This window comes from Balaenoptera ricei, chromosome 10, assembly GCF_028023285.1.
Source record: "Balaenoptera ricei isolate mBalRic1 chromosome 10, mBalRic1.hap2, whole genome shotgun sequence".
NCBI lineage: Eukaryota > Metazoa > Chordata > Mammalia > Artiodactyla > Balaenopteridae > Balaenoptera > Balaenoptera ricei.
In genome coordinates, this window is record NC_082648.1 from 106877521 (window position 1) to 106900005 (window position 22485).

At 55.9% G+C, this 22485-nt stretch overlaps 1 protein-coding gene across 6 annotated transcripts in view; it reads left to right on the forward strand.

Moving 5' to 3' along the window:
- PPP6R2 (protein phosphatase 6 regulatory subunit 2) overlaps positions 1–21618 on the forward strand; it is a 72588-nt gene extending 50970 nt beyond the window's left edge. For 4 of the 6 annotated variants that reach the window (XM_059937269.1, XM_059937267.1, XM_059937271.1 and 1 more), the window contains 16 exons: positions 128–254; positions 1133–1285; positions 11180–11383; positions 12699–12763; positions 14334–14449; positions 15781–15866; positions 16036–16116; positions 16457–16554; positions 16932–16989; positions 17062–17177; positions 17286–17449; positions 17766–17937; positions 18025–18113; positions 18726–18888; positions 20575–20820; positions 20893–21618. In XM_059937269.1, coding sequence (XP_059793252.1) covers positions 128–254; positions 1133–1285; positions 11180–11383; positions 12699–12763; positions 14334–14449; positions 15781–15866; positions 16036–16116; positions 16457–16554; positions 16932–16989; positions 17062–17177; positions 17286–17449; positions 17766–17937; positions 18025–18113; positions 18726–18888; positions 20575–20820; positions 20893–20944 — 1990 coding nt within the window. In that variant the 3' untranslated portion in view covers positions 20945–21618. The remainder of the gene's footprint in view (positions 1–127; positions 255–1132; positions 1286–11179; positions 11384–12698; positions 12764–14333; positions 14450–15780; positions 15867–16035; positions 16117–16456; positions 16555–16931; positions 16990–17061; positions 17178–17285; positions 17450–17765; positions 17938–18024; positions 18114–18725; positions 18889–20574; positions 20821–20892) is intronic. The other 2 variants (XM_059937270.1, XM_059937272.1) reach the window with 1 other exon arrangement.
- Positions 21619–22485: the final 867 nt, after the last annotated feature.

Sequence of the window (22485 nt, forward strand, 5' to 3'; positions counted from 1 at the left end):
TCACCTGGGCACGGCCCCCACCCCCATACGGTCAGCAGCCTCCCTGGAGGCAACAAGTGGGCATGTCGGTAGGGGGTGTGGTGTGATGGGACCAGTGTCCCCGTGTCCAGCTGCCTCTGGTCCACAGGATGGAGGGCTTGCTGGACTCCTGCTCTCAGGGACTGGACAGGCTGTGTGCCGTCAGCTCCGGCGTCCTGCGTGGCATCGAACCACGGCTGAAGGACTTCCACCAGCTTCTGCTCAGCCCGCCAAAGGTAGGTGCTCTGAGCAAAGGGGGGCTCAGGAGACCTCGTGGGCTGGGTCGCTTACAAGGCAAGGACCCCAGTCGTCACCCAGGATGACAAGCGCACTCAGACCCCATCTGCCGAGTGTCCATCTTCTCTTTGGGGAGTTGGACGGTTCGCCACCCCCCCCAGGCAACTCCTGCCTTCTGACAGGGGGGGTGTCCGAGAGCCAGAGTGCACTGGAGAACCGGACTCTTGAGTTGGGGGCACCCAGCCAAGGGGTCAGGGGGTCCCAGGGGAGACCCTTTGCTCAGCTGAGCGGCGGTGGTCACGGTGAGGAAGACCCAGTCCCTCTCCACCTCAGTGCCCCGGGCACAGCCCCTTCGCCTCTCCTGGTGCCTCTCCTTGGCATTCGCCGTGGTCTACCATACTGTTTCTTACATTTATCAGCTTGCTTGTGGTCTGCCTTCCCCGCTAGAAAGGAGGACTCATGAAGTCAGGGATTCTGGAACATTCTGCTAATGAAAAGGTAGACGCACTGTGCTCCGTGTATGGGATCACCCCATCTCACGAGGCCAGCCTTGTCATCAGTCTCCTCTGTCTTGTACGCTGAGGTCACATCCCTTCGGCTGGCAGGCTGAGACCAGAGTGCCCTAGGCACCCAGGAGCAGCGGCCCACCCTCAGTCACTCTTGTGAGCCCTGAGGGGAGCGGTGGGGCTCTTAACCCGACTGACCCCTCGTTTCCTCCTGCAGACCGCGTTGCCTTGAGGACCCCTCCCGGCTGGGCCACGTCATGCAACAGCGGCCCTGGCCCTTTGAGCAGGGCCAGGTCAAAGAGAAGCCCACACATGGGTGGTGATCACACTGGTCGCAGGGCTCTAACTGGGCAGTCCTTTTGTGTTTGCAGAAAGCAGCGATCCTGACCACCATTGGCGTGCTGGAGGAGCCCCTGGGTAACGCCCGCCTGCACGGAGCTCGCCTCGTGGCCGCCCTGCTGCACACGCACACGCCCAGCATCAACCAGGAGCTCTGCCGGCTCAACACCATGGGCTTGCTGCTGGTGAGCGGACACCTGCCCGGCCTGGGGCCTCGGGGCTGGGCAGCCGGACCTCAGCACCCCGGTGAAGGCCTGCCCGAAGGGAGGCTCTGGTTCGGTCCTGGGACAGGCACAGTCTGTGCAAAGACTGCATCCTGCCCCCCAGGCTTGACGCCAGGTCGCTGGTGAGGCGCACTGAGCAACGCTGGGACCCGCCTCCGCGTAGGCTCATGCGCAGGGCTGCCCTGGAAGCAGAGGGGGCGGGTAATACGGTCCCTCCCCTTTCTGATTTCTGCCTTAGTGGAGAACTTTGTAGCTCTTCAGCCTAAAACGCCCTAAAGAGCTGCTCCTCGTCCCCACAGTAAAGGCAGAGCCTGTGGGGAGCTCCTCTGGTGAGCATGCCCTGGGCGTCTGAGGGAGGGTCTGCAGGCAGTGACCACAGGGCGGTGCTGACAGGGAGGGGACCTCGCCCAAGCTGTGCACCCGGCTGATGCATCCCCAGCCTTCTCCTCAGCCTTGCCCTTGGGCCTCTGCTCCCAGGAAGCTGAAATATCCTTAAATTTAAGTCTCAATCCCAGGAGCTGCCTTGGACCTGGGCCTGAAGGACTGCCTGCCTCAGGAGTCCTTTCAGCGTTTGGAAGTCACTGGGCTCTGCTGTGACTGTAGAACCTGGATGTGGGTCAGAGGGCGACTAGGAAAGACCTCGTTTCCTTTCCTCTTCTCCGAGAAAGTTCTCTCTCTCCCACTCCCCCTTTCTGCTTTTCATTTATTGTGGCAAAATATATGTAACACGAAATACACCATTTTAATAACTTACAAGCGTATGGTTCAACGTTCACATTGTTGTATAACCATTACCACTGTTTCCAGGACTTTCTCATCTTCTCCAGCTCTGAGCATTAAATGCTCGGTCCTCTTCCCCCCGCCAGTCCCCAGCTCTGGCACCCACCCTTCTGCTTTCTGTCTCTGTGGACCCGACTATTCCAGGGATTCCTATGTAAGGGGAATCAAACAGTGTTTGGCCTTTTCTGTCTGGCTTATTTCACTTAGTATAATGTTCATCCATGTGGTAGCATGTGTCACAATTTCTTTCCTTTTTAAGGCTGAATGATATTTCATTGTATGGATATACTACGTTTTGTTTATCCATTCATACGTTGGTGGACAGTTGGGTTGCTTCCACATTTTGGCTATTTTTAATAATGCTGCTATAAACATGGATGTACAAATATCTGTTTCAGCCCCTGCTTTCACTTCTTCTGACTACATACCTAGAAGTGGAATTGATGGGTCATATAGTAATTCTATGTTCGACTTTTTGAGGCACCCACACACTGTTTTCCCCAGTGGGTACACCGTTTTACATTCGCACCAGCAATGTATGAGGGTTCCAATTTCTTCACTAACACGTATTTTCCATTTTTTTGATAATAGCCATCCAGATGGGTCTGAGGTGGTATCTCACAGTGTTTTGATTTGCGTTTCCTTAATGATTAGTGATGCTGAGCATTTTTTCATGTGCTTTTGCTGGCCATTTGTGTATCTTCTTTGGAGAACTGTCTGTTCAAGTCCTCTGCCCATTTTTGAATTGGGTTGTTTGTTTTGTTGTTGTTGTTGAATTGAAGGAGTTCTTTATATATTCTGGATATTAAGCGCTTAGATACATGATTTGCAAATATTTTCTCCCATTCTGTGAGTTGTCTTTTTATTCTCTTGATGGTGTCCTCTGATGCACAAAAGCTTTTCATTTTGATGAAGTCCAGTTCATCTGTTTTTTTCTTTTTTTTAATTAATTATTTTATTTATTTTTGGCTGCGTTGGGTCTTTGTTGCTGTGTGTGGGCTTTCTTTAGTAGCAGTGAGCGGGGCCTGCTCTTCGTTGTGATGCGTGGGCTTCTCATTGCAGTGGCTTCTCTTGTTGTGGAGCACGGGCTCTAGGCGTGCAGGCTTCAGTAGTTATGACTCGTGGGCTCTAGAGCGCAGGCTCAGTAGTTGTGGCGCACAGGCTTAGTTGCTCTGCGGCATGTGGGATCTTCCTGGACCAGGGCTCAAACCCATGTCCCCTGCGTTGGCAGGCGGATTCTTAACCACTGTGCCACCAGGGAAGTCCCAAGTTTATCTGTTTTTTTCTTTTGTTGCTTGTGCATTTGGTGTCATACCTATACCTAAGAAATCATTGCCAAATCCACTGTCATGCAGCTTTCCCCCTGTGTTTTCTTCTAAATACTTTATAGTTTTAGCTCTTTCGGGTCTTTGGTCCATTTTGAGTTTGTATATGTATGCAGTGTAAGGTAAGGGTCCAACTTCATTCTTTTGCATGTGGATATCACAGCACCATTTGTTTTGTTTCGTTTTTTGAATGTAAGTTTCATGCGTAGGTTATATTTCTACTTCTGTATACCCTATTGCATGCCCACCACCAAAGATTTAGTTTCCATCTGTCACCATACAGCTGATCCCCTTTACCCATTTCGTCCTCCTCTCTACCCTGCCCCTTACCACTGGTAACCACTACTCTGTATCTACATGTTTGTTTTTGTTTGGTTTGTTTATTTTGTTTGTTTTTTATTGATGAAATTATACGGTATTTGTCTTTCTCCATCTGACCTACTTCATTTAGCATAATACCCTCTAGGTCCATCCATGTTGCTGCAAATGGCATTATATCATTCTTTTTTGTGGCTGAGTGATATTCCATTGTATGTATGTACCACATCTTCTTTAGTCGTTCATCTGTTTATGGGCATTTAGGTCATTTCCATATCTTGGTTATTGTAAATAATTCTGCAGTGAACATGGAGGGGCATATATCTTTTCAAATTAGTGTTTTTGTATTCTTTGGGTAAATGCTCAGGAATGGAATTGTTGGATCATATGATTGTTCTATTTTTAATTTTTTGAGGAACGTCCACACTGTGTTCCACAGGGGTTGCACCAGTTTACATTCCCACAACCAGTGCACAAGGTCCTCTCTTCTGCCCATCCTCACCAACACTTGTTATTTCTTTCAGCACCTTTTGTTGAAAACACTATCCTTTTCCCACTGAATTGTCTTGGCACCCTTGTTGAAAATAAATTGACCATATGTGTGAAGATTTAGTTCTTAGGATTGTTTATCGTTAGTGGGAAAAAATGCCACAGAGTTTTGTGTGTTGATCTTGTATCCTGGAACTTCGCTGAATTTGTTTATTAACTCTAACAGTTTATGTGGAATTTGTACAATTTTCTGCATATAAGATTGTATTGGGGCTTCCCTGGTGGCGCAGTGGTTGAGAATCCGCCTGCCAATGCAGGGAACACGGGTTCGAGCCCTGGTCTGGGAAGATCCCACATGCCGCGGAGCAACTGGGCCCGTGAGCCACAACTACTGAGCCTGCGCGTCTGGAGCCTGTGCTCTGCAACAAGAGAGGCCGCGATGGTGAGAGGCCCGCGCACCGCGATGAAGAGTGGCCCCCACTTGCCACAACTAGAGAAAGCTCTCGCCCAGAAGCGAAGACCCAACACAGCCAAAAATAAATAAATTAATTAATTAATTTAAAAAAATATGTACTTAAAAAGAGTGGCCCCCGCTTGCCACAACTAGAGAAAGCCCTCGCACAGAAACGAAGACCCAACACAGCCATAAATAAATAAATTTAAAAAAAAATGCAAACCTTTAAAAAAAAAAAAAAGATTGTATCATCTGTGAACAGAGATAATTTTATTTCTTCCTTTCCAATTTAGATACCTTTTATTTTTTTGAATTTTTGAATTTTATTTTATTTTATTATAAGCAGGTTCTTATTAGTTATCCATTTTATACACATCAGTGTATACATGTCAATCCCAATCTCCCAATTCATCCCACCACACCCCGCCCCCCCCCCCCCGCTTCCCCCCCTTGGTGTCCATACGTTTGTTCTCTACATCTGTGTCTCTATTTCTGCCCTGCAAAGTGGTTCATCTGTACCATTTTTCTAGGTTCCACATATATGCATTACTATACAATATTTGTTTTTCTCTTTCTGACTTACTTCACTCTGTATGACAGTCTCTAGATTCATCCATGTCTCTACAAATGACCCAGCTTCGTTCCTTTCTATGGCTGAGTAATATTCCATTGAATATATGTACCACATCTTCTTTATCCATTCGTCTGTCGACGGGCATTTAGGTTGCTTCCGTGACCTGGCAATTATAAATAGTGCTGCAGTGAACATTGAGGTGCATGTGTCTTTTTGAATTATGGTTTTCTCAGGGTATATGCCCAGTAGTGGGATTGCTGGGTCATATGGTAATTCTACTTTTAGTTTTTTAAGGAACCTCTATACTGTTCTCCATAGTGGCTGTATCAATTTACATTCCCACCAACAGTGCAAGAAGGTTCCCTTTTCTCCACACCCTCTCCAGCATTTGTTGTTTATAGATTTTCTGATGATGCCCATTCTAACTGGTGAGAGGTGATACCTCATTGTAGTTTTGATTTGCATTTCTCTAATAATTAGTGATGTTGAGCAGCTTTTCATGTGCTTCTTGGCCATCTGTATGTCCTCTTTGGAGAAATGTCTATTTAGGTCTTCTGCCCATTTTTGGATTGGGTTCTTTGTTATTTTAATATTGAGCTGCATGAGCTGTTTATATATTTTGGAGATTAATCCTTTGTCTGTTGATTCGTTTGCAAATATTTTCTCCCATTCTGAGGGTTGTTTTTCGTCTTGTTTGTAGTTTCCTTTGCTTTGCAAAAGCTTTTAAGTTTCATTAGGTCCCATTTGTTTATTTTTGTTTCTATTTCCATTACTCTAGGAGGTGGATCAAAAAAGATCTTGCTGTAATTTATGTCAAAGAGTGTTCTTCCCATGTTTTCCTCTAAGAGTTTTATAGTGTCCGGTCTTACATTTAGGTCTCTAATCCATTTGGGGTTTATTTTTGTGTATGGTGTTAGGGAGTGTTCTAATTTCAGTCTTTTACATGTAGCTGTCCAGTTTTGCCAGCACCACTTATTGAAGAGACTGTCTTTTCTCCATTGTATATCCTTGCTTCCTTTGTCATAGATCAGTTGACCATACGTGTGTGGGTTTATCTCTGGACTTTCTATCCTGTTCCATGATCTGTATTTCTGTTTTTGTGCCAGTACCATACTGTCTTGATTACTGTAGCTTTGTAATATAGTCTGAAATCAGGGAGTCTGATTCCTCCGCTCCGTTTTTATCCCCTCAAGACTGCCTTGGCTATTCGGGGTCTTTTGTGCCTCCATACAAATTTTAAGATTTTTTGTTCTACTTCTGTAAAAAATGCCATTGGTAATTTGATACGGATTGCATTGAATCTGTAGATTGCTTTGGGTACTATGGTCATTTTCACAGTATTGGTTCTTCCAATCCAAGAACATGGTATATCTCTCCATCAGTTTGTGTTATCTTTGATTTCTTTCACCAGTGTCTTATAGTTTTCTGAGTACAGGTCTTTTACCTTCTCACGTCGGTTTATTCCTAGGTATTTTATTCTTTTTGTTGCAGTGCTGAATGGGATTGTTTCCTTAATTTCTCTTTCTGATCTTTTGTTGTTAGTGTATAGGGGTGCAAGAGGCTTCTGTGCATTAATTTTGTATCTTGCAACTTTACCAAATTCATTGATTAGCTGTAGTAGTTTTCTGGTGACGTTTTTAGGATTCTCTATGTATAGTATCATGTCATCTGCAAACAGTGACAGTTTTACTTCTTCTTTTCCAATTTGTATGCCTTTTATTTCTTTTTCTTCTCTGATTGCCATGGCTAGGACTTCCAAAGCTATGTTGAGTAATAGTGGTGAGAGTGGAAATCCTTGTCTTGTTCCTGATCTTAGAGGAAATGCTTTCAGTTTTTCACCATTGAGAATGACGTTTGCTGTGGGTTTGTCGTATGTGGCCTTTATTAGGTTGAGGTAGGTTCCCTCTCTGTCCATTTTCTGGAGAGTTTTTATCATAAATGGGTGTTGAATTTTGTCAAAAGCTTTTTCTGCATCTATTGAGATGATCATATGGTTTTTATTCTTCAATTTGTTAATATGGTGTATCACGTTGATTGAGTGTGTATATCGAAGAATCCTTGCATCCCTGGGATAAATCCCACTTGATCATGGTGTATGATCCTTTTAATGTGTGGTTGGATTCTGTTTGCTAGTATTTTGTTGAGGAGTTTTGCATCGATATGCATCAGTGATATTGGTCTGTAATTTTCTTTTTTTGTAGTGTCTTTGTCTGGTTTTGGTATCAGGGTGATGGTGGCCTCATAGAATGAGTTTGGGAGTGTTCCTTCCTTTGCAATTTTTTGGAAGAGTTTGAGAAGGTTGGGTGTTAGCTCTTCTCTAAATGTTTGATAGAATTTACCTGTGAAGCCATCTTTTTGTTTGTTGGAAGATTTAAAATCACAGTTTCAATTTCACTACTTAAAACTGAAAGTAATTCTGTTTATATTTTCTATTTCTTCCTGGTTCAGTCTTGGAAGGTTATACCTTTCTAAGAATTTGTCCATTTCTTCCAGGTTGTCCATTTTATTGGCATAGAGTTGCTTGTAATAGTCTCTTAGGATGCTTTGTATTTCTTTGGTGTCTGTTGTAACTTCTCCTTTTTCATTTCTAATTTTATTGATTTGAGTCCTCTCCCTCTTTTTCTTAATGAGTCTGGCTAATGGCTTATCAATTTTGTTTATCTTCTCATAGAACCAGCTTTTAGATTTATTGATCTTTGCTATTGTTTTCTTTGTTTCTATTTCATTTATTTCCGCTCTGAACTTTATGATTTCTTTCCTTCTGCTAACTTTGGGTTTTGTTTGTTCTTCTTTCTCTAGTTCCTTTAGGTGTAAGGTTAGGTTGTTTACTTGAAATTTTTCTTGTTTCTTGAGGTAGGCTTGTATAGCTATAAACTTCCCTCTTAGAACTGCGTTTGCTGCATCCCATAGGTTTTGGATCGTCGTGTTTTCATTGTCATTTGTCTCTAGGTATTTTTTGATTTCCTCTATTTCTTCAATGATCTCTTGGTTATTTAGTAACGTATTGTTTAGCCTCCATGTGTTTGTGTTTTTTACGTTTTTTTCCCTGTAATTGATTTCTAATCTATAGCGTTGTGGTCAGAAAAGATGCTTGATATGATGTCAGTTTTCTTAAATTTACTGAGGCTTGATTTGTGACCCAAGATGTGATCTATGCTGGAGAATGTTATGTGTGCACTTGAGAAGAAAGTGTAATCTGTTTTTGGATAGAATGTCCTATAAATATCAATTAAATCTATCTGGTCTATTGTGTCATTTAAAGCTTCTCTTTCCTTATTTATTTTCATTTTGGATGATCTGTCCATTGGTGTAAGTGAGGTGTTAAAGTCCCCCACTATTATCGTGTTACTGTCGATTTCCTCTTTTATAGCTATTAGCAGTTGCCTTATGTATTGAGGTGCTCCTATGTTGGGTGCATATATATTTATAATTGTTATATCTTCTTCTTGGATTGATCCCTTGATCATTATGTAGTGTCCTTCCTTGTCTCTTGTAACGTTCTTTATTTTAAAGTCTATTTTATCTGATATGAGTATAGCTACTCCAACTTTCTTTTGATTTCCATTTGCATGGAATATCTTTTTCCATCCCCTCACTTTCAGTCTGTATGTGTCCCTAGGTCTGAAGCGGGTCTCTTGTAGACAGCATATATATGGGTCTTGGTTTTGTATCCATTCAGCAAGCCTGTGTCTTTTGGTTGGAAAATTTAATCCATTCACGTTAAGGTAATTATCGATATGTATGTTCCTATGACCATTTTCTTAATTGTTTTGGGTTTGTTTTTGTAGGTCCTTTTGTTCTCTTGTGTTTCCCACTTAGAGAAGTTCCTTTAGCATTTGTTGTAGAGCTGGTTTGGTGGTGCTGAATTCTCTTAGCTTTTGCTTGTCTGTAAAGCTTTTGATTTCTCCATCAAATCTGAATGAGATCCTTGCCGGGTAGAGTAATCTTGGTTGTAGGTTCTTCCCTTTCATCACTTTAAGTATATCATGCCACTCCCTTCTGGCTTGTAGAGTTTCTGCTGAGAAATCAGCTGTTAACCTTATGGGAATTCCCTTGTATGTTATTTGTCGTTTTTCCCTTGCTGCTTTCAATAATTTTTCTTTGTCTTTAATTTTTGCCAATTTGGTTACTATGTGTCTCGGCGTGTTTCTCCTTGGGTTTATCCTGTATGGGACTCTCTGCACTTCCTGGACTTGGGTGGCTATTTCCTTTCCCATGTTAGGGAAGTTTTTGACTATAATCTCTTCAAATATTTTCTGTGGTCCTCCCTCTCTCTCTTCTCCTTCTGGGACCCCTATAATGCGAATGTTGTTGCGTTTAATGTTGTCCCAGAGGTCTCTTAGGCTGTCTTCATTTCTTTTCATTCTTTTTTCTTTAGTCTGTTCTGCAGCAGTGATTTCCACCATTCTGTCTTCCAGGTCACTTATCCGTTCTTCTGCCTCAGTTATTCTGCTATTGATTCCTTCTAGTGTAGTTTTCATTTCAGTTATTGTATTGTTCATCTCTGTTTGTTTGTTCTTTAATTCTTCTAGGTCTTTGTTAAACATTTCTTGCATCTTCTCGATCTTTGCCTCCATTCTTATTCCGAGGTCCTGGATCATCTTCACTATCATTATTCTGAATTCTTTTTCTGGAAGGTTGCCTATCTCCACTTCATTTAGTTGTTTTTCTGGGGTTTTTTCTTGTTCCTTCATCTGGTATATAGCCCTCTGCCTTTTCATCTTGTCTATCTTTCTGTGAATGTGGTTTTTGTTCCACAGGCTGCAGGATTATAGTTTTTCTTGCTTCTGCTGTCTGCCCTCTGGTGGTTGAAGCTATCTGAGAGGCTTGATGGGAGGCTCTGGTGGTGGGTAGAGCTGACTGTTGCTGTGGTGGTCAGAGCTCAGTAAAACTTTAATCCACTTGACTGTTGATGGGTGGGGCTGGGTTCCCTCCCTGTTGGTTGTTTTGCCTGAGGCAACTGGTATGGGCGTTTCTTTATTGGGAGGTGGGTCTCACTGTTGAAGACGAGGCAGCATGGATGAAGCCACCTCCAGTGTCACCCAAAGTCACACAGGCAGAGAAGGTGAAGCCGAGACTGGAGACTGTGTTTCTGTGGGGGAGGAGAGCTGTGTCAGGCAGACGGGCCTCCTTCCTTATCCAGCTCCCCACTCCCTAGTGGGAAAGAAGGGTCCAGACTTATATCCTGGGCTGGAGTCTACACCCCTTTCCCCAGCCCCGTCTCCCCATCCTACACACCCCACTTCCTTCCATGTAGGCAGCAGAGGGTGTAGGGTGCAGGCAGCTGTGGCCCCTGCTGGGTGTGAGGTGCCCCTGCGGACGTGGTAGGTGTGCTTGTCCCGCCTCCCTGCTGGTGCCACCCTGCTCACCTCAGGGGCAGGTCTGGAAAAGGCCATGGGAGAGGGGATGCAGCTGCCCATTCAGCCTCCTTGGGGGCGTCCGCCTAGGAGCTTCTGTTTGGGCCCCTTGGGGCTCCCTTGGGGAGTGTCCATGTGTGCGCCTCCTGATTCCATGGCCCTCCTGAATAGGATCCCCAGGGGTTGGAGAATTGAACCCACTCCCGGTAACTTGTGGGTCAAAGATAAAATCATAAAGGAAAGACGATAAAAATACTACATAGCAAAATGTGTAGAGTGTAGCTGAGGTGGATTTTACAGGGAAACGTACAGCCTTGTAAAGATGCACTGGAGAAGGAGGGAGGTTGAGGGTCTGTGGGTGAAGCTTCTAACCTAGGACAGAGGATAAAGAAACCATAGGAAGCGGTCATATGAGCAGAGATTACGGAGCTGGATGGAGATGGAAGGCCCGTGGCCGCCCGGACGTCAGGACACAGCATGGGGAGGTGGGCAGGGCAGCAGGGCCCCTCACGTTCAGTCTGCAGGACACGGGGCTTCCCTCACCCTCTGTCTCCCCAGGACCTGTTTGTTAAGTACGCCTGGAATAACTTCCTGCACTTGCAAGTGGAGCTGTGCATAGCCGCCATCCTGTCCCACGCTGCCCGGGAGGACAGGGCTGTGGCCAGTGGACCTGAGGGCGGGGTGGAGCCTCCACCCTCCAGCGGGGACCCAGAGACCCCCCAGCCTGCCGCCAGCCGCCCCGAGAGCACGATGGTGACCCACGTAAGTCCAGCCAGTGTCACGCGTGTAGCTGTGTCCTGCGTGTCCTGTGCATCCTGTGTGCTGCTGCGTGTGCTGAACCCCCCAGACCGTAGGGACATTAACGTTGCTTTGGGCCCTCGTGTGTTTTCTCCTCTAATCCTCCCGTGACACGGGTGCACTGCTCTCCTTTCACCTGTGAGACGGGAAGTCACCAGGAAGGTGTCCCTGTTTGCCAGGGCCCCAGAGCTGGTCGAGTGGAGGGCCCGGGAGGGGTGTGGAAGAAGCCCCGTTGCTGCCCCCGAGTCGGCTTCTCCAGGCCGTGAGGGCGAGCAGCCCCGTCGTGTGAATGCCGTGCCGGGAAAATGCCAGGGGAGGCGTGAACATGGCCAGTTCTCACAAGAAGACTTTCTGGGATTGTGAGCCTCTGGAAAGTGTGGGTGCCCTGCACGGCCCGCCTCTTCCCTGACGCTTTCCCGCTCACCCGAGCACACCGTGCGGAGACCGCCCGGGGCTGCCCTTCCCGGGGCCGCGAGCAAGAGGCATCCTGAGCGGCCGCGCGGGGCCTGCAGGGAGCCGGCCGTAGTGGGTGTTCGCTAAGGAAGGAAGAAGGAAGCAGCACGTGGGTGGAGCACGTGGCACAGACGGTCCCCAAGCCGAGGAGCCCACCTTTGCATGCGGGGCCCTGGGGGTCAGCTCTGCCCCCCACCCCCAGGTGGCTGCAAGGCTCAGACAGGAGGGGCTTGGCCACGGGGCCCCTAGGTCTCTGGTCAGAGGCCTGGGGGAGGGTCGTGGAGGGCCGCACCTGCAGGCCTGAGCTGGAACACAGCCAAGGGGGTACATGGCCCGGAGCGGGCGGTTTCAGTGCCGAGAGCCACAGGGGCTGGGCATATGCGGCGGCCATGCAGGCCAGCAAGGGACCCTCACTCAGAGGGTGAGGCCACACGCGGGTGGGCATGTGATTTGGGGCCCGGAACAAACACTCCGGGTGCGGGAAGCTGCCTGTGGTGAGGGCCTGGAAGCAAGTGAGCCCTGGGGCCGCTGGCCTTCCTCCTGGACAGAGAAGGCAGTAGAGTGGCCCAAGGGGGAGTACACGACCGGCCGGGAGCCTGCGGGGAATGAGAATGTCCTGACTTGACCCCCGTCTCCATGTGGACGACCCTGAGCAGCGCCGGCCTGGGTGTCGGATGGGGACCACAGAGCTGGGCTGTAATGCTGTCACTGCCCACAGCGAACTTGGGGCTGATGTGTGAGCTTGCTGCCTGCTAAGCCCACTCAGGGGTGGGTGGAGGGGGGTGTGCAGCCCTGCTGGCCCTGACTCATGCCGCCTGTCTGCCAGCTGTTCCAGAAGTGTTGCCTGGTCCAGAGGATCCTGGAGGCCTGGGAAGCCAATGACCACACACAGTAAGGACCACTGGGGCTCGGCGTGGGGCTCCAGGGCTGCCACGGAGGGTTTGTTTTCAAGGAAGGCTCCCACCGCTGTGGGAGCAGCTGCAGTGCTGCTGGCGGGGCTGGGCGCAGGGCAGGGTAACGCGGCCTGGGCTGTGGTCCTGGTCCTGCTCCTCGCGGCCTGCACAGCCCAGCCCCTGGCTCCGTGGGCCCCTCACCCTCTTCCTCCCTTGCCCGTCCATCAGCGGAGACCCCAATCCTGTGCCTGCACTGTGTCCCGAATCCTCCCACGTCCCCATCCCAGCCTCCAGCCACTTCTCTTACTGAAGCCTCAAACCCTTGAAAGAGCATCTGGGCCACTTTCTGCTTCCTTCTTGCCCCATCTGCCCTCTTGTTGCATGATAAGCTGGTATCTTTCTGAAACCAGCAGGTGGTGTCACCTCCTGCTTGAAAGTCTTCACTGCCCAGGTCCCTGGTGTGACTGCAGGGTCCAGTGGGCAGCCCTGGCCCCCCGTGCTCCTGCTCTGCCCTACCAGGGGCTGCTCTGGGCAGGTAGGGGGAGCTCTGCGACCTCGCCTAGTTCATCCCTTCTGTCCTGCTGTTACTGAATCCACACATCTGCGTCCGCTCCCAGGTAGCAACACGCAAGATGGGGCCGGTGTGCATAGTGCCCAGGGGGTCCCGTGCCGAATCTGCTCCTGTGTGTTCTGCGTGTTGGTGCACATGTGTGTGCCTGTGTCGGGGGGGGGGCTCACTGCTGTCACCGAGGGGTCCCTGGGCCCTAGTAAGCCGTGGACGGGCGTGGGAGCCTGGATGCCTGCAGGCCGCGGCCTCAGCGCAGTCCTCTGCGACCTGGACAGCTGCCCACAGGCCTCCACCCTCAGCCCCGCTTCACCTCCGGGCCAGTTCTGCCCGGTCTCTCCTGACCCCCCTCCTCTGCCGGGTGGGCCCACCGACTGAGGACCACCTTCGCTTCCTCTCTGGTTGTCGTCAGGCTCTGAGGAGAGAGAACACTGCTGAAAGCAAGTGCTGTCCACTCTGGGATTCAAGGGCTGTGATTCTGTAACAGATGCGCGGGAGTCTTACACCTGATGCTCTTCCTAGTGCGTCAGGGGTCTGAAGACTTGCTGCTCCGCGGGGTCCTGTGTGGGAGAGATGAGACGTTGAGGGAGAGCCGTGTGTTTGCGGCCGCGCGGGACGTGCGTGGGCACGGGAGCCAGGCCCCTGCCCCTGCCGCGCTGCCCACTCCCGGGTCCTGGGTCCACCCTCGGGCTCCTCTGGGGGCTCGGGACGTGCTCGGTCAACACTCGCAGCCCCAACTGGGCGCGGGTCTGCAGGCCTGTGGTCTGCGCAGAGTGGGAGCAGCGAATGCCCATCTCACTTCTAGGCGGGGAGTGGAGTGACGCTGGTGCGGACCAGGTGCTCCAAAAAGAAGCAGTCTGCAGGCGAGGCCACGAGACAGATTCGCAGGGCAGTGGGGGCCGCGGGGAGGAGGCCCGCGGGAGGCTGCAGAGCCGAGGCCTGGCCGGGTGGAAGCACCGCAGAGAAGGGCCGGTGGCAGCCCTGACGCCACCCTCTCTTTCAGGGCAGCGGGTGGCATGAGGCGCGGGAACATGGGCCATCTCACGCGGATCGCCAACGCAGTGGTGCAGAGCCTGGAGGGGGGCCCCGTGCAGACCCAGGTCAGCGAGGTCCTCCGAGGTGAGCGCCTCCAGGCCCAGGTGTCGCTACTCGAGGTGCCCTGCCCCTGCCCTCGGCCCCTCAGTGGACGGGACCAGCACTGGTACCAGGCACTTGGCCCACCTTCCCACGGGGGCTGTCTTGTCAGCTGGGCCTGGGCCTGGGCGGCAGTTTCCCCTGTGCCCTGGACCACCCGCGCCTGCCCGAACGCCTGCACTCCTGCCCCACCGTCTGGCTCTTCTCTGAGCTCGTGGCTCATCTGGGGAGTCTGGCGAGGGGGCCTCTGTGTCCTGAGAGCGGCCGCAGGGCCTGAGCAGAGGCCCCCCTGGCCAGGCCTTCTCTCCCTCATACCCCCCGGGCCTCCTCGTCGCGATCCGGGGCCCCGACCGGGGGGCCACCGCCCAGCCCTCGCACATCCTGGGCACCCAGTCTGCAGCTCCCAGGCACTCTGGCCTGAGCTGGGGAGAGCCCGAGGGGTCTCGGTTCAGATGGAAGAAGGCGGGCAGCTTAGAAGGGTCTGTGTGGCCTCTTGGGGAGGAGCAGCACGTGCTAGGGTGGGACAGGAGGGGCATGCGCTCGGGGCGGCCTGAGGGTGATGGACAGTGGCGGCCCACAGAGCACTTGGGGGCTCATGCTGGTCTCACAGCCAAGACAGTTCGTTCCCCGCGCTGTGTGGGGGCCTGAGGACAGGGCTGGCCAAGGGGGAGGGGGGCGCGTGTGCTCAGTGAACAGCGAACGGGAGTGAGCACCGTCTGAGGGGCCCCTGAGCGCTGTGTGTGCTGTCGGGGTGGGGTGGTCCCCATCCCTTCTGGGGGCCGTGGTGCCCTGAGCCCGGGGCAGGCAGGGGAGGTGCTGGGTCTGTCCCTGTCCTGGGCTGGGGAAGCTGCCCCGCAGACGTCCAGTTGGTCGTGCAGTGGGCGTGGCCTCCGTGGCCCCCCGCCCCCGTGCCCTTGCCTAGTTGCCCCATGGTGACCTTGGCCGTGGCCCCCTGTGGTCCCGGGGCAGCTGTGAGCCAGGAGGCTCGGGCGGTGCTCTCGGTCGGTGGTGTCTGGGCTGCGGTCTGGCCCCCAGCCCGTCGGCACCTGTGCGCACCCGGGACGGCCCGGTGTGGGGTTGGGGGCGAGCGTGAGGCTCTCTCCTTCTGGACCGTGAATGTCTCTGGGCTCCGACCTGCCCAGAGAAACAGACACACCCAGGCCTGCTGGGTTGGGCCTGTGAGGCCAAGAGGGACGTGACTGTGCCCCGTGGTTCCTGTGTCCCCGGGGCTGCCCGGTCGGCCCGGGAGCGCTCGCGGGGCCAGGATGCAGCCGCTGGCTCCGTCTCAAGGGCTCACCGCGCAGCCTTCCGCGCAGGGCTACCCTCGGACTGCCGCGGGCGCTGGGAGAGCTTTGTGGGGCAGACGCTGACGGAGGCCAACCGCAGGAACGCGGTGGACCTGGTGAGCAGGCCCCAGGCCGGCCGGGCAGAGCGCTCTCCTGCCCCCGGTCCCTGCCCGCCCTGGGCTCGCTGGACTCCTGGTGCCCGAGGCCTGGTGCGCCCTGCGTGGGGAGGGTGGGTCGGCGCGGCCCCGGACGCCGGCTCATGCCCACCCACCCTGGCCGTTGCAGGTTAGCACCCACCATCTTCACCCCTCGAGTGAAGACGAGGACATGGAGGGCGTTTTCCCTAATGAGCTGTCCCTTCAGCAGGTGCGTGAGGCCAGGCCCCCTCATCCCCACACTCTCGGCGGCGCTTCGGCCTCGAGAGTGTCCTGCCCACGTCACCAGAGCCTCGGGCGGGACCGGGGGAGGCGCTCATCCCCGCGCTCCTGCAGGGGGCGCAGCCTCACCCTCCTCTGCTTAGGGGGCGCCCCCAGGGCCACTTGACATTGATGAGACCCTTGGGGACGTGGTAGGCGAATGGAAAGTTAGAGTCACAGGCTGTTTGGACGTGGCTGCCTGTGGGCGCCCAGCCGAGAGGGCAGGACCTGGGAGAAGCCACTGAAGTAGCAGGGGGTTTCCTGAGAGCAGCCGGGGTCCTGTCGCCCAGGCTTTCTCCGAGTACCAGGTCCAGCAGATGACGGCCACCTTCGTGGACCAATTTGGCTTCAGTGACGAGGAGTTTGCTGAGCAGGACGACAGCGTCAAGTGAGCCCAGTGGGACATGCCCACCTGCCCCACCCTCCTGCCTTTGGGAGGGAGCCAGGCTCTGCTCGGTGTGACCAGGTCCCTGGCCTGTGGCTCAGCCCTGCCTGGCCTTCGGGGCCATCACACCACTTCCTCAGCTGGAAGCCACGTGTGACCCAACGGCCCGGAGGCGCCCTCTGGGGAGGCAGAGCAGCCGGGTGGGGAGTCACCCCTGGCCGCCCACCCAGAGGTGGGGGAGGGGAGCCCGTGCACCCACCCGGGCTTGGCCTGCAGCCCTGGCCCCCCGCCCCTGCCTTTGCCTCCCTTGGTGGGCTGCCTCCTCCTCCTCCTCCTCTCCCTCTGGGTGGGACTTGACGGCGTCCCTGTTGTCCTCGCAGCGCCCCATTTGACAGGATCGCGGAGATCAACTTCAGCGTCGATGCTGACGAGGACAGCGTGAGTCCCGTGGGTGCCCCTTGGGGGTGGCCGGGTGTGGGGGCCATGTGGCCCACGTGTGCTCTCCTGCAGCCCGGTGCCACTCTGTTTGAGGCCTGCTGCAGTGACCACATCCAGCCCTTCGACGAGGACGACGACCTCTGGGAGGAAGAGGAGACACACTGTGTGGCCCGAGTGACCAGAGCCAGGTGGGCCAGGTGGGCCTGGGCGCCACACGGGCACCAGCCCTGTCTCAGCTGTGCCGTGGCGCCCAGGGCGGGCGGGAAGGGCTGCTCTGACCGTGGGTCTCCCCCCAGGTTCGGGGGCCCTCACGCTTCAGAGAGCTGCCGGAAGGACGGCCCGGAGCGCCGAGGTCAAGGTGGGGAGGAGAGCTCGGAAGCAGACGGGGACGGGGCTCGGGCGGGCGCCCTTCGGGCTGCCGTCCAGAAGGAAGGTCCTCGTGTTGAGGGTGGCTCAGAAGGTAGATGATGGGGCCACAGGGTGCGGGCCGGGCAAGGGGCTTGGGCGGGAACATGGGGGACAGAGGATTTGGTGCCCTGGCCTGTGTGTGTGCGTGGCTGGGCTGCCGTGGGCCTGATGCCCACTGACCCCCCGGCACACACTTTCAAATATGCTCCTATGCCTCCGACTGTGGTGACGCTCAGCCCTTGGTCTCCCGCCCCGTCACGGTCACTCGTGGCCACGCCGTCACGGCTAGAGGCGGGTGTGCCCCGGTACCGTGGGGGAAGGCACACCCGCACCACTGCTGTGGGGCCTGGACACCACGTCTCCCCCAGCAGGCGCCCCGTGGACGGTGTCTGATGAGCCGGTGAATTCCACGGCCTCGGGCCTGGCCCCGGCAGTGGCGATGGACGTGGGTTCCAGTGTGTGGGCGGCCAGCGCGCCCAGCGCCTCGGCTGCAGAGGAGAGAGGCTGGGCCAAGTTCGCCGACTTCCAGCCTTTCTGCTGGTGAGGCGGGGCTGGGGCGGGGGGCGGCCCCGGCTGCCTGGCGGCCGGGTCTCCTGGGCGTGGGCTCAGAGTTGGCCTTGTCTGCAGCTCTGAGTCGGGGCCCAGGTGCAGCTCCCCCGTGGACAGAGGTCATGGCGATGCCCAGGGTGGCCTGAACCGGGGCCCAGAGAGAACCCGTGAGTAGGGGCGGCCCCAGGGGCAGGGGGGCGGGAGAGGGAGGCCAAGACCTCGGGGCCGCCGTGTTGCCCTGGTGATGCTGGGGTTGGCGCCACGTGCGGGGACTGGAGTGGGTGTGTGGAAGGGGCAGGGCCCCGGCTCCAGGCACAGGACGGCCGGCGAGGCCCTTGGGCTGGCCTCAGCGCACAGGTCCGAACAGCCCACACCCGTCTGTGTTGCCAGGACCCCCGGCAGAGCCTGTCTCCCCAGGCCCGGCCGCCTTCTAGGTGTGGGTCACACGTGTGCGCCGTGCCACCCCAGTGCTTGTCCTAGGACCTGTTTAGGGCCCTGGCCCTGAGCTCCCTGTCAGATGGGCTTGGAAGCCCCCCCCAGGGTATCAGGGCCACACGGGGAGGGACTTGGAAGCCGCAAGGCTGAGTGGTGGCCCTCCCTGCAGGGAGGACCGTTCCTCCTGAAGTTCCTGTGAATTCACAGACGCACGTGTGCATGGCACATGCACGCGGCAGGGGGTGTGGGGGACAGGTCTGTCGCCAGTTGCAGGCTGAAGTTCTCGCGTGCGCCGTACTGGTCCCTCTGTCCTCACCTGGTGTCGCCGGCTCCCTGTGTTGCAGCTGGGCCGGCCGCTCCGGGTGCCTGGAACGCATGTGTTGCCAGGAAGGCGCCCCTGGTGGCCTCCAGCGGCCGCGAGGACAAGCAGAAGGTGGCTGTCGCCTCGGAGGCCGTTAGGATGGGCCCCGGTCGGGAGGCCCCCCCGCCGCCTATGTTCGTCCCCAGGTGAGCAGGACAGGCTGGGTGGGGGGCCCCCGGGTGCACACGGAGGTCTGGCTGTCCCCAGCACTCCGCTGGCCTGGGAGCAGGCCGACCCTCCTGCCCTGGTGGCCCCGTGGCTCCTTGGAGGCCAGCTTTGGACAGGAGGGACACCGCTTCGTCCAAGCGGAAGCTGGGGTGGTCGTCGAGACAGCACGGGGCTAGCCCATCTCAGGCCGCATCGGAGAGAATGGCCAGGCTTTTGGGGTTCCGGGTGGGCTCTGGAGCTGCCGCTCTCCTGGGGCGGGTGCCTAGTCCCAGACTTGGCGCCCACCTCAGCCGGGCGCCTCGGACGCACATGTCCATCACGCTGGACCGGTAGGATGGGGGTGTCTCGGGACTTTGCTTGGGGCCCTGACCCGGGTCGTCCTCCCTGCAGGCTTGGCCCGCGCACCCCACCCCTGCGCCCAGGGGGAAGGTCCAGGCCTCTGGGATCGGCTGGTGGACACATGCCTCCTGGCTGGGTGGGTGGGGCGGGTGGGCAGCGTGAGGAACCGCGTGTGGTGAAGACGGAACGGGGCAGGAGGGCTGGTGAGACGTGAGGGAGAAGGTGGTGCTGGGGTCAAGGCCTGAAGGGGCTGGTGGGGCCCGGGGGGCCGGGGGGCCAGGCCAGACCCCCACGAGGGGACGAGGAGCAGAGAGTGACGGTGCTGTTCCTGTGAGGTCCCCACCCAGTGACCCTGGAGCGTCCCTGCTGATGCTGGGGGTCCAGTCCAGCTCCCAGGACCCCAGGGCGCGCCTGTCCCCGCTGGCGCCCTGCGCTGGGGCTCGCGGCAGTGGGCACAGCCTGGAGGGAGCAGGGTCAAGCTGCGCAGTGCGTGTCGGGGGAGGCGCGGTTCACGCCGCCGCTGCAGGGTGGCGCGAGCTTGACGCCTGGGCCCAGGGAGAACCTCAGCGCTGGGGTAAAGGTGCACACGCAGCTCCCAAACGGTTTGATTCCTTCTTGAAGCTTAGAGTCATCGAAGTTCTTAAAACCTTTTCCTCTTCCTAACCCCCCGTTCCCCAAAAAACCCACCCGGCTCCAAGAAGCAGTTGATGTTCTGAAAGCAAGCCTTCTGGTTCTCGGGGTGGTCTTCGCGCAGCCTGCGGTCTTCACAAGCCTTGGGCCATTGTGGGTGGACACGCGGGGCTTGTCTCCAGGCTCTGCCCTCACTGGCTCGCAAGGGTCAGTGCCAGGCTGGAGGAGACGTCACACAGCAGAAGCAGGCGCTGGGCTGGTGGGGGGACCATGGGCTTGCTCTCCGGGCCCCAGACCAGAGCTGAGTGCCAGGGCTGGGTGTCCCGAGGCCGCCTGCCTCCTGCTCTCAGCCTTTCTAGGTGTGGGCGGGAGTGTTGTGGACAGACGGGGCCTGAGAGGTGTCCAGGGAAGGGCCCTGGGCCTGTGTGGTCCACAGAGTAGTGAGGGAGGGTTGCTGGGAGCACCTAGGCGGCCCGTTCCAGACTGGGGTGGGGGTGTGGCGAGGCCGTCCGGAGGGGGCCGAGGGGGCCGGGATGCCCGGGATGAGCGCTGCTGGGGGGAGGCGCAGCGCTTTGGGGGCTGACAGGCGGTCTCTGGCGCGTTTGGAGCTTGGGGTGGCAGAGGGGCCTGGGCCACTCTGCAGGGTGGAGCCCCACCGGAGGTGGTCCAGTAACCGGAGCCTGTCTGCCACGCAGGGCTGAGTGCGCCACCAGCACGCCTCCAGACCTGGCCTCCCTTGCGCCTGTGGAAGTGACCTCTGCCCCAGTCGGGGCCGTCCTCCCCGAGGCTGCCGTGGCGGCCACCACAGTACCAGGCAGCGCCGGCCCCGCCCCGGCCACCCCAGCAGTCTCTCCTGTGCTGGCCACGGCCGTCACCCCTGCAGCCCCAGCTGGCCCAGCTGTCTCCACAGCGGCCACCTTGGGGACGGTGACAAAGGACAGGTGAGCAGGTCGGACCAGGGGAGGGGCTGGGTGGGGACCCTTGCCCTGAGCGACTCCTACCCACCCCCGCAGGCAGACTGACGGGCCGCCGCCCGCGGGAGCCGCCTTAAATGGCCTCGTGTGATGCTGCCGCCGCCCAGCCTTGGCACCCCAACCAAGAAAACTACCTGGTGACGCAGTTTGTCTTTTTTAATTTAATTTAATTTAATTTTAAAATAAATGCTGCATTGGTAAAGCTGGCAGTTGGAACCAGTCAGACGGCCCAGCCTGCATTTCTCCTGCCTGACTCCGGGTGGGCCTTGAGGGTCCAGCCCCACGCACAGCAATAAGGCCTCAGACGGGGGCTCTGCCTGCGCCACAGGCTCTGAGCCTGTTTTTATCCATTTTTTAACAAATGCGGATAGAGCCACGTGTTTGCACTTTTTAATCTAGCGCAGGAGAGGGTCTCCTAGGCTCTGGGGACAAATGTGGGTCTGGAGCTGGGCTGGCCAGACGGGGTTTTAGCTGCCCGGTGGCCCTGGGAGCTGGCCTTGAGCCAGGCTGCAAACTTGACTGCCTTAAAAAAAAAAAACAAGCCCCCCGCAGCCTGGCAGGCTGTCCACAGTGGGCAGTGGGGGGCGCCTGGCAGGAGCTGGCCACAGGCGTGCAGGACGGGGTGCGGAGGGCCCAGCAGTGCCCGGGCGTGGGGGGCTACCCTGCACCTGCCGGGAAGGGCGGGGTATCTCATGTTACTGTTCTGATGATCTGACAGGGCACCCAGACCCCACGACTCCCAATAAAAGTTGTTATTCTCACCGACAGACCCGCGTATTGTTACGCTGCGGGCCCTGGATCCCCAACCTGGCTGGCAGCAGGGGTCGTCTGCTGCCCCCGGGCCCGTCTTTGAGTCAACTCCTGAGTAAAGACTGAGCTTTTTTTTCTTTGTGAAACGAGCTCTGCCTGGAGGTTGAGTCTCGGGCAGGGACCCCAAACCCACAGGTTCCTGGGCAACAGGAACATCGGCCCGACGGCTGTCCGTGGGCCCAGGGAGGACCTGGGTGAGCCCCGCCTTGGCGCCCACTGACGGGTGCCGCTGCTGGCCGGGCCCCCCGCACCACCAGCCCCTCTGACCAGGAGCTGTGGCCGCCACCCCGACCACTCTGGGATGTTCTCCCAGCCTCCGCGGTGCCACATTCCACCCCACACACCCCCACCTGCTGCCCACCCAGCCCTGCCCCGCCCCTGGTTGGCACCCGTTGCGAGTGAGGCCCTAGCCTGGGTGGGACTCACGTCTGAATGGGAGAGTGACCCGCATTACAGCCAAGACTGGGGCGGGGTGAGGATGGTCAGGACCCCAGGGGAGAGGCAGAGACAGGCTTTTGGAGCAAAGTGCCCATAATGGAGGCCGTCGGGTCCTTGGGGACCCACCTCCCCATACATAATCCCCCCCATGTCAAGCCCTCAAGCACCCTTGCTCTCCAGAGAGCCCACCCTCTTTGGTGTTGTCTCCCCCTCCTCAGGCCCCGTCCCACTCCTCCATCCATCCCATCCCACTGACTGACTCTCATCTGACCAGGGAAGAACCAGCATGTCTGGACTCCGGACAGCTTCCTGGGGGCCACCTCCCCTGTACCCCCTTCTTCACAACACACACACCTCTAGATGGCGCCTTCTGCACCAGCCCCA